General features: G+C 37.8%; 1 protein-coding gene across 1 annotated transcript in view; it reads left to right on the forward strand.

The window, feature by feature from the left end:
* Nucleotides 1-11,672, forward strand: part of LOC104944130 (collagen alpha-4(IV) chain-like) — a 22,589-nt gene that overhangs the window by 1,658 nt on the left and 9,259 nt on the right. Inside the window, exons 2-9 of the mRNA XM_010769606.1 lie at nt 393-550; nt 1,681-1,863; nt 2,712-2,895; nt 5,743-5,814; nt 6,629-6,736; nt 6,980-7,198; nt 8,146-8,304; nt 8,664-8,672. Coding sequence (XP_010767908.1) covers nt 393-550; nt 1,681-1,863; nt 2,712-2,895; nt 5,743-5,814; nt 6,629-6,736; nt 6,980-7,198; nt 8,146-8,304; nt 8,664-8,672 — 1,092 coding nt within the window. The remainder of the gene's footprint in view (nt 1-392; nt 551-1,680; nt 1,864-2,711; nt 2,896-5,742; nt 5,815-6,628; nt 6,737-6,979; nt 7,199-8,145; nt 8,305-8,663; nt 8,673-11,672) is intronic.

The raw sequence follows: 11,672 nt of genomic DNA on the forward strand, positions 1-11,672 counted from the left end.
CACACACACACACACACACACACACTGACTGGATTGAAATATATATCAAATCTGTGTCTCTGCTAGAAATTATTTAATAACGTGTTTCTTTGAGGTTGAAGATATATTTCACATTTAATTTACTTGTGCATATTTATTTATTTTAAAGTTGTTCCTCTGCTGTCCTTAAAAAAAAAGGGAGTGCTATCCTTTAAGATATTAGAGATGTACTTGATCATGTGTAAAAGGATTAGGGTTTGATTAAATGTGTCGTCATGTCCTGCAATAGATACAGATTGAACAGACTCTTATAATATATTTCCTTTATCCTCACATTACTCATCCCTCGTTCCTCTCTTTTATTCGTCTTTTTCCCCACTTCTCACCCCATCGTCCTGTCCTCCGTCCTGCAGGTGATTCCGGAGACTGCGCCTGCCTCGGGGGGGGGACGTCGGGAACGCCTGGGTTACAGGGACCGCCCGGACCCAGCGGGAACCCCGGATACGCCGGAAGAAAGGGGGAGCTGGGAGATGGCGGCACACCTGGCTTTGGAGGCAATCAGGGACCTCCTGTAAGTTCAATTGTTTGTATGTTAGCCAGAGGTGGGAAGTAGTGGAGTACAAATACTTTGTTACTGTTCTGGTACCAGTACTCCACTACTTATTTTTCTGACGACTTTTTATTTTGACTTCTTACATTTTGAACACAAATACCTGTACTTTCTACTTCTTACATTTTAGTCAGTACTTCTACTTTCACCAGAGTATATTTAAACACGAGTATCTGTACTTCTACTTGAGTAAGGAATGTGTACTTTTGCCATCTCTGGTTTTAGGGCTGTCATAACACTGGCTTTATCCTCCGAGTATAATGTGTTCTAGAGAGCAGTACAGGGTTTCCTTTAGCTGGTATCTATCACACTTTTACCAGGACATCTTACTTAAAGAGGCCCTATTGTGCTTTTTGGGGTTTCCCCTTTCCATGTACATGCATTTATGATTTATGCCTTCTTTATACAATATTCCGATTGATTGTTTTTCAGATCAAAAATCTTTTTATTGCTTTTCAAAAATGCATAAGTAAGCAAAATATATGCATACAAATGAGACAGTGGTCTGTACTAAGAGAACAATTATTACAAAGAACACAAACAAACAACAACAACCAAAGTAATCCCTTACATTCACTGCCAGTGAGCCTCATACTCAATATTATTTACCAGGAACATTGTTAAATGACTATACAGTATATGCATGTAATACATATGCATATACATACAATACATATACTCATACACTATTGATTGTTTTTAAACTGAACAATAAAAACTGTAACTTCTCCCATTCATCCGGCAAATTAAAAAAATCTTCCCTAACACGACGACAGGGACCATTTCTTTTCTACCGGGGAATGCTGACCCATCATTTAGCCAAAATATATGTTTCACAAAAGTGATTCAGGGTCTTTCTGGTGAACCCGGCCTTATTATATATAATTATATTAACATTACAATACTTATCAATACATCTAGTGTACATCGCACTTCTTTTGTGCCACAATACAACTTTATTTTTTGACATATATTCTGCAAAATTAGCTAGAAAATAAAGTTTTTGAAAAATCAAATGGTATTCTTTTCTTAGTGTGTCATAATTTAGCCAAAATGTATGTTTCTCAAACATGATATCTGTCCTGTTTCAGGGTCGTTCTGGTGAACCCGGAAACTACGGTCGTAAGGGGGAGAAAGGAACGTCTTTTTACCCCGATCTTGGTTTAGGAGTGAAAGGAGAACTCGGAGGAATCGGCCCCCGCGGACCTAACGGAGAAACTGGAAAACCCGGAAGAGACGGAATTCCCGGATTCCCTGGAACTCCTGGACCCCCCGTGAGTGTTTAAACACGTTACTATTGATATTGTGGCGGCTCAATTCCCCGTTAAGTTTGAGTTGCAGAGAGGCTAAGCTTGACTTTGCGCTGCGACGTGTTTTCAATGAGAAAGTCCGATAGGTTGAAGATATTTAATAAACAAAGTCAAACACACAATAACTTAGAGGGACCAAAACGGTCAACAGAAAAAATGTCAGCGCAAGCTCAGCCTCTGTCATCCGCCATGTAACAGGTAATAATAATAATAATAATAATAATAATAATAGATTACATATAGCGCCTTTCAAGGAACCCAAGGCCGCTTTACAGATATACAGGAGTAACACAAAAGACAGTCAGACAAACAGTCAGACAAACAAAACAACAAATAAGGCCTTGGAAAATAGGTGGGACTTGAGGGCCCTTTTAAATACACAAACCACACCCATGTGACGATTGCCGGAAGTGCTCAACAAATACAAATAAAAGTGACGTAAACAAATAATAATAATACAAATAAAAGTGACGTAAACAAATAATAATAATACAAATAATAAACTCAGGCTAAGTAGCATTTTGGCTCCTACACATATGAATCTAATTCAGGGGTGTCAAACTCAATTTCACAGAATGAGATGCATTGTGGGACATGTAGTTTATGGGCAACGTGCTTCTGTAAAGCGGCATTTAACCGTATAATAAACTTATTATATTCTTTGCAAGCTCTTGCGGGGCCACATAAAATGGAGTCCTTGAGTTTGACACCCCTGATCTAAAAGTTTTATCTGCAGGATTTTTTTAAAACAACCTCCTCTCTCTCTCTCTCTCTCTCTCTCTCTCTCTCTCTCTCTCTCTCTCTCTCTGCAGGGTGATGGTGGTTACGGCACAGTCGGAGAGAAAGGGTTCCCAGGATACCCGGGTGCTAAGGGTCGTCCCGGAGAACCTGGAGAACCCGGCGGAGGATACGTCGGCACGCCAGGTTTCCGTGGAGATGCTGGAGATCCGGGAATACCGGGACTACCAGGACAACCAGGACAACCAGGACAGCGAGGTAAGTGAATGAGGAGAGGAAGTGTGTGTGTGTGTGTGTGTGTGTGTGTGTGTGTGTGTGTGTGTGTGTGTGTGTGTGTGTGTGTGTGTGTGTGTGTGTGTGTGTGTGTGTGTGTGTGGATGTAACTCCTTATTCTCCTCACAGGTTGACCATAAATCCATCCCCTTCGATCACTATCCATCCTCCATGTCCTGTAGTAACCATAGCAACTTCATCCTAACCCCCTTTAAAACCATTAGAGGAGATTTTCCCGGGGGAAAAAAACGTATTCCTAGGATCTGAAGAGACGACATGTTAGACTCTTTTTTTCCCCGACAGCAGCTTCCCGCCTTCACGCCTCGGCTGCTGCTTAACTCAGTGATTAATGGTCTCCATGATTAATAGAGACCATTAACGAGCTTCTTGACTCATTGACGCACAATGATGTGATTTTAATGCTGCAACAAGCTGCTGTGCTTCCTTAGTCTCGGAGGAAGTGAGAAATTATCATTTATTTGTGATTAATTATTGAATTTGTTTTTTATTTTGAAGGAAAATACTGGTTTTATTTTTAATTCTACGTCTAATTAATCCTGTATTGGTGCACAAAGGCAATGCTTCTCAAAACTAATAAAACCCACAATTTTTATTTTAAAAGAGATATTTAGAGTCTTATTATATTTAATAGATAGTCTCTTAATAACATCTGGTCCTAGTTAATAGTTTAGTAAAGTAGAAACACATCCACTTAGGGATCAGTTGATGATTTTTTGATGTATGTACAATTATTTAAATTGATATATGGCCCTCATAGATGGACTCAACACAGTCAAAATGTATTAACGCCCTTTTTGTAATACGTTATAAATAATTTAGACTTAAAACTAGTAATTAAAAATGTATGTCTAGGTGTATGTAATGCTAGATAGATTAAAGCCTGTAACGTGTGTATATGTATTTTTGTATATATTATAACATTTTTTATTTTAAAAGACCTATTTAGAGTCTTATATTTAGTATATAGTCTTTTAATAACATCTAATCCTAGTTAATAGTTTAGTTAAATAGTAAAATACTTTTTTGACTTTTTTATGTACGTTAAATAATTTCTCAAGTTATTTAAATTTATACATGGCAGAACTTAGACCCAAATATATGGAATCAAGTGTAGTAACGCACTTTTTGTAATAAATTATCAATTATTTAGACTTAAAACCTGTATGTCTAGGTGTATCTAATGCTAGATAGGTTATATAAGATGCCTGTAAAGCTAACAAATACATAAAATTAAAGTAATATACCGCATCTATGATAAAGAGCCAATTAACCTAGACTTTAGTTGACAGAAAATGACACCAGTGGCTTCCTTTAAATCTAAATAATCTTCTTCTCCGAGACTAAAGGACACAACCCCTCAGCCTCTCCAGTGTGAATGTGAGCTCTCACACCGTGACGCTAATGCTAAAGCACTGATTGATTTTTGTTCTTAATATGAAGGTTATTGTCACTCACATGAGCCGAGAGACGATCATAAGAGCCATACTCTGAGTCTCTCCTCTCATTGGGTGGAATAACCTGTTTCTTTTTTTATTGAAGCAGGCATTTCAATATGCTTTTTTGCCTTAACTGAATGAGCCTTGAATTAATTGAACTGATTTGCTGAATATCTGTTTGATGAAAAATAAGATTTAATTTGCTTTATTGACGCATGCAAAATGCTGCCATCTTCTCTCTCTCTCTCTCTCTCTCTCTCTCTCTCTCTCTCTCTCTCTCTCTCTCTCTCTCTCTCTCTCACCTCCCCTGTGCATGTGTATCTGTCCAGGTGAAAACAGCTGTGCAGGGGTTAATGACGACGGAGAGGGAACGGGTGGGTAACTAACTTTTTCCTCCACCAGCCAGAGAAAACCCGGGACTAGATTTTTAGTTTCGGACTCCCCGACCACTGCTGGATTCATAAAAAACATCCCTTATGTTCACATGCTGGACATCCAACAGGAAATGACCACTTTAGAGGAAAATAAACAGTGATATTTAAGGGTTTTTCAGACAATTTTATTCAAGTAATTATTGCCACATATTTGCTTACCATAAAGCAAGAATAAAGAAAAGTCCCTTGTCTAGGATTGCTGTTTTATATAACAGTTTAACCTACATAGGCTCAGATGAACTGTTGACTACACTATTGTGCAAGGGATTGTGGGAAATGTAGTCTTTTGAAGTTCTGAAACCAGCTGTCATTCATTTGTTCTTGACTCTGCAGTCAGTGATGATTGACGGTCGAGTTTCAGCTTTTATTTTGACAAACAACACTCTTTAAAAACAAGCAATGTCACTCTCCTCTTCGTCCAATCAAAGCTGCTGAAACCTGCCGCATGCTTTCAAGCCCCGCCTCCTCTGCTGAGAGCTTTAATAACCTGAGTTTTGGGGTTATTTTGGGGGTGGGATGGGGTATATAAAGAAATCATAAACCTGATTCCTCAACACCAGATTGAATTGAACTTTTCAGTCATCATCTTTGAACTTCATTGCGATGAAATTTGCCACTAACAACATTCAACACACATAATAATAACAACAACAATAATTCCCATAATTCAACTCAGATTAACCGAAATGAAAGTCGTGAATGGAGGCGACAGACAATCAACGCTGCGACACACATTCATGAGAGTATTCTGTTTAAATAACAATAAGAGCTATAGAAATATTATGTTTAAAGAATTCTCATTTTTGCTAAATATGTGCAGATTTATTAGACGAATAGTTATCTCTTATATTAAAAAAACAAGTGGGCATGTATGTTTTCTATTGTTCACTGTTTGTTAAAGTATTTAAAGTGTGTGTGCTAACTTGTGTGACTGCTACCAGGCACAGTTTTACCGTGCTCCATACCCGGTGAGATCGGAGACCCCGGATACCCCGGAAGACCCGGAGGACCAGGTACCATTTCAGAAAAAATGACCCTTTTTTTTTCGACAAATGCACTTCCTGTCTGTTTTCTCATCTAATAAAAAAAAATGTTTTAATTTGCCTAACATTTTTATATCATATTTTTTATCGGAGCTGATTTTTCTGATTTTTTGTCTGTTTTTAATGCTTTTTCATTATTTAAAAAGCAAGATTTATCCGTTTTTTTAAGAAAATTGCATTTTTGTTATGGTCCTAAAGGAAACAGGTTGAACTGCAGTTTGGATTGGTGTATGGAAACATTTTATTTGGTAAAAATGTTGGATGGAAATAACAGGACAGCACTTGGGAATTGATTGATTTCAGTGGATTTCATAACAAAACATGATATCCTGTGAAATCAAATGTAAAAAAACTTATAATTTATGACTTTTTAAATGAAATAACGAGATGTATTATCGACGTCACTTCCTTCTGACCCCTTACTACGACTACCCTAACCCCCAAAAAAACGCATGCAACCGAACTTCCTGTCCCTGGGAGGATTTCTGGAGCAGATATAAAGACTTTTATGAACTAGATATTAAGTTAGAATTGTATAGCAGAGACAATTTGACTTTAATCTACTTAACATGACAAGAAAATACTGATTAATACCAACAAATGTGGTTAAAATAGCATTTTATGGAACTGAAGGACACTCATGATGAATAGCAGAGACAATGAGGCTCTAATCTACTTAACATGAGAAAGAAATACTCATTACTACCAAAACATTTGATAAAAATGAGATTTCAAGGAACTGAAGGACACTCATAATGAGTTCCAATGTGCATTTACCCGTCAGGCCCTAAAGGTCAGTCAGGGTTCCCAGGAGGATCCGGACGTCCCGGATTTGACGGGTCCAAAGGAGACAGAGGAAACCCCGGTTTTGGAGGACAACCTGGACCACAAGGTAAACCCGTACCCTAATTATCCAGAGTACAATCAGAGACAACACTCAATTGGCTCTAATCCAGGCCGATTATTTTACTCCTATCGTGTTGTTTTATATTGTATGTATTCCGTGTGCAGCACTTTGGTCAACTGAGGTTGTTTTAAATGTGCTATATGAATAAATAAAGATTGAGATTGCCTTGTTTTTTTTTTAATATAATAACTCTGACTCCCCGCCCTTTCTCCCCTTTCCTCCGTGCAGGTTTCCCCGGACCCAGAGGAGATTCTGGTATTCCCGGCGGCCCCGGACAGAGCTTTGACGGCGGCAGAGGGAAGGACGGTGTTCCTGGTCGTCCCGGAGGAAAGGGCCAGCCTGGAGAGGTGCTGGGGGCCACGCCTGGCACCTCGGGACAGAACGGAGGACCAGGAACACCTGGAGACAAGGGCCAGCCCGGGACCCCTGGAGGGCCGGGACAACCTGGTGGGTTTGAGACACTGATTCTTTAATTTAGTCCACTCCTGAGCTTGGATTCTCAATTCAACACCATAAAACACGTCCTCTGAAATGACCACATGGTTGTATCAACACCTTTTGTAATCATTTTGAACAAAAACAGATATTTATAACCTTCATCAAGGGAGTTTTCAGAAATCAGTTTAAGCTAGTACCTGATCAATTCGACAAAACAATGTAAGAAGTTGTGTTAAGTGTAAAAATGTTGCTAAAAGTAGGGTTTTGGTAGCAAAATATAACAGAAGCAAAGCAAACAGAAACATAACCTTGGCATAGTCCAATAATTATCAATCAATATAAACAAAACTATACAAAACGGTGGTATTAATTTAAAGCCTATTTAAAAAAGCGTGTAAATGTGATTCTAACTAAAACATATTTTCTCGAAATTTGACCTTAAGGGGCTCTAACAACCTGAAACTGATTTTACCCTTCATACAAAGAGGTATTCGTGTAGTATTTGAAGCTAGGTTTACCTGATACATTGACCGTATACGGTAAGTAACTGTATTATAAGAAGTCAAATTGGTGATCGTATCATTTATTGTTCCCGGGGAAAAACGGGTTTCCTGACAGTTCTTCCATTTAAGACAGATATCAAATAAAAGATGAATACAATTAAATATTATGTAAACATAAGAAGTAAGAATGTGCAATAAAATGCTCAAATAGGAAATGACCAGTAATGTACGCCAGAGGGAAACATCTTTAAGCTTCTTCTTGCCCCTTTTGAACATGACAGAAACTATTTGAGCATTTGTTTTAATTTTTTAGTTATACTTTGACATTTTTTTTTTTTTTGCTTCTCTTTGTTATAATTATTATAATTATTATTATTTGGTTCTAACATGTTCAATAAATGGACTAATAAAATAAAAGTCTAAATACAACTATATCCCCTCTCCCTCTGTCAGGTGGCGACGGGCGTTTCGGCGTTCCCGGTCTGAGGGGAGAGCGAGGAGTCGACGGTTACCCCGGTAACAATGGTCTTCCCGGACTTCCAGGCGAGCCGACCTTTGGTATTCCCGGTCGTCCCGGTTTTCCCGGTAATGTCGGACTGAGCGGATCTCCAGGTGAGGAAAACTCAGCCTGTTCCTCCACGACACTTCAGTTGAATTCTGTGGGACTTCTATTGTGAAAAAAAGTTATTTGGAGCTTGATTTCTAGTAAAAGAGGATTTAGTTTGAACTCGGCTGTCACTCCTCCCCCACCCCCTCCCTTTTTTCACTTTTCCTGCGTTGACGAATCAGACACCACAGTTTTTGTTTTTCCTGTTGTTCATTTGAAACTCTGCATCACCCAAAAGAATTCTCCTGTTTTGCATTTCTCTGTTTCCTCCTCCTTCCTTCCCTCCTTTCTACACACCACCACCATTATCTGCATCATCCTCTCATCCCTCCATCTTTTCTTGGTGTTGGGTCATTCGCTATAGGCTGCCAAGGTGAGACACGCCCTCCTCTTCCTCCTCCTCCTCCACATCCATCCTTTTTGCTTCAAATCCCTCCATCCTCCTGCTTCGTGCTTTAGACCAAACGCTCTAACAGCGCTCAACATTTCTCATCTGTACAGCAGACAAATGTCCATCTGCATATTCTGATTCCTTTTCCAATCAACGGTGTGTCAAACTAGTCTTCTCAAAGAAATAAAGGATATATTTAAGTGTTTTTTACATAGAAGTTAAAGATTTACAAGTAGGAACTCCAACTTTCAGTGTATTTTTCTAGAAGTAGGTAGGGCTGCTCAATTAATGGTATTTTAATCGCGATTACGATTATGGCTTGCAACGATTACGAAAACAACGTAATCGAAATAAAATGATTTTTTTTTTTTTTTTTTTCAGTTGAATTATACTTGAATTAAAGTTCAGGGTCAACTGTTAAAAACATACTGTTCAACATTTTTTTCTCCAATAAATGGATGTTTTCAAAGTCAATGAATAATCGCATTTAATAATCGCAATTACAATTATTGACCCAAATAATCGAGATTATGATTTTTGCCATAATCGAGCAGCCCTAGAAGTAGGTCTAAAATGTTCAAGTTTGAAGTCCTCTAGAGGTTTAATTTGAACAACTAACTGTTTAAATATGATATTGTTTAGCAGAAAACTCCTAAACGTTGAAATATTTCAAACTTGCCAAACAGCAGACAAATGCCCATCTGCATATTCTGATTCCTTTTTCCAGTCAGTAGTGTGAAAAGCTAGTCTTGTACGAGTGGGAACTCCGATTTTCGGCATCGATATTCTACTTTTTCTAGAAGGAAGTCATTTTTAACAACTTGCTCTTTAAATGTAATTTCTTCAGTTACTTCTTCCTATTTATAATAAGCTAAAAGTTCACCAAACTAAATGGTCAGGATATATTTTAATTGTATAAGTAGGAACTCCGACTTTGAGTGCCGTTAACTTAAACTTAAACTCCAACTTAAAGCCCCGCCCCCTACTCCTGAGCAGAGCACACCTCTTACTGAAACAGAAACATGCATTAATAAAGCTTCCAAATACATCAAAACAAAATAAACTTAAATGCGGCTCCGTCAATACATTCAAACACAACTTAGAAATATAGTATGAGGATCATGTTTTTATCCAATTTGTGAATCTATATGTACATGCTGAAAGGACAACTGATCGTAGGACAGTTGAAACATATATTTTACAACTCAATTAAAGATCAGAACATCAGTATAAGATGGACATTTCCGCTGCTACAGATCCAGAAACATAACGTTTATTATGAAATGTGACTTCCACTGATGTTTGTTGTTCTTTTTGCAGCCGGTACTAACCCTCCTAGTTCCTCCTGAAGTGTAATCTGCACTAAGATGTGTTTATTGCATTAGTGTGTGTGACAAGCACCTTAGAGGCGTTTCCTCTTAACAAAGGACTTTTAATTTCAACGCATCCATTCATCGTGCTCAATTAGTGCGAGGTTATAAACATGTAATGGTTTAAATGTACTTTAGATGCATGGGTGTGTTGAAAACTGTCCTCTTTTAAGAAGGTCCACCGTAGTGATAGTCTGCTTGGACAACTTTAGGCGGTTGAGAAAACGCTAATTCAGTCTGGAATTGCACTTGAGTTTTTGATATCTTTGGATAAAATATTGCAGATTTGATCTAGAATATGTAAACTATTTAAATCCCCTTTTTATAATGAGCTGAAATTGTTTAATAACAAGTGCAATTGCAGCCTAACCAAGGCAATGACACGACGTAGTTGTTTGCATTGTACTTTTTGGCCGAACTGTGTGTTTTAATAATAGAAATAAATCATAAAGTGCTATATTTATTAATGAACTTAGCTATTGTGTTGGAGGTAAGTTATATTACAGGTAAGTTTATGTGTTTGTTACTCAGTTTTTTTTTTTTTTTCAGAGCTTTTTCTTCCCTTAAGTGTCTGAAGAAGTGAAATTATTTTGTCTATTTTTGATTTGATTTATTTTGAATGTGTAAAACAATAACACAAAAAAATTATAATAATTATGAAATGAAACATGAGAATTATTATACTATACAAAGTTAATCAGTGTCAAATTGATAAACACAAGTATTACTGACTTAAAAATTATATATAAACAATTAATGATTTACCTGATTACACATTCGAAAAGGAGTGGGTAGAAGTTTACACTTATTTAATTCTCCCAAAAACTAAATTATTAACATATATATACTTTGTTTTTCCTTAAAAATCTATTAGTACCGTAATTTTCGGACTATAAGGCGCACCTGAATATAAGCCGCAGCAGCTAAATTGAATGATGTGTACATATATAAGCCGCACTGGACTATAAGCCGCAGGTGTTTTAATGTTTAATTACCATATGTAAGGGTTCGTGCACAGAGGGGATTGTCAGGAAAGAGATGGCTGTTTGAGGAAGCTCCCGTTTATTAACATTTCAACAAACAAGTTGCATATTTGCATAACGTATTCAAGTGTTACCATTTAGTGCAATAGTAGCTAAAGAACATGTACTGTGCTGTGTAAACTGTACTGTATCACATAGCGTTTCAGACACACAAACTTTTCAACTTTCAAACTTAAACGGTGCGCTCCCAGCGCACGTACCGGCAGTGATCTACAGCAGTGGTTTTCAACCAGTGGTACGGGGACAAACTGTCTCGCTCTCGTAATGTCTGTCTGTCTTGCTCTCGTTCTGTCTCTCGTACCACTCTCGGTTCCACTTTTACTTTTGCGCGCTACCCGTCTCACTCTTTTCCGGCCTCCAGCTTTTCCTGCTGGAACCAGCTGTAAAAATCCATAGATTAGCCGCACCGTTATATAAGCCGCAGTGTCGAAATATCGGAAAAAAGGCGCGGTTTATAGTCCGAAAATTACGGTAGATGGTTTTCTTGTGTGTTTGCCAAAGAGATGTCTGTCTTCTCTCCAATATAATGTCTCTAGATGGTTGTGTCTACTTGATATGTTTGTGATGTG

This window comes from Notothenia coriiceps, unplaced genomic scaffold (genome assembly GCF_000735185.1).
Source record: "Notothenia coriiceps isolate Sejong01 unplaced genomic scaffold, NC01 NC01_scaffold00007550, whole genome shotgun sequence".
In the NCBI taxonomy this organism is placed as follows: Eukaryota; Metazoa; Chordata; class Actinopteri; order Perciformes; family Nototheniidae; genus Notothenia; species Notothenia coriiceps.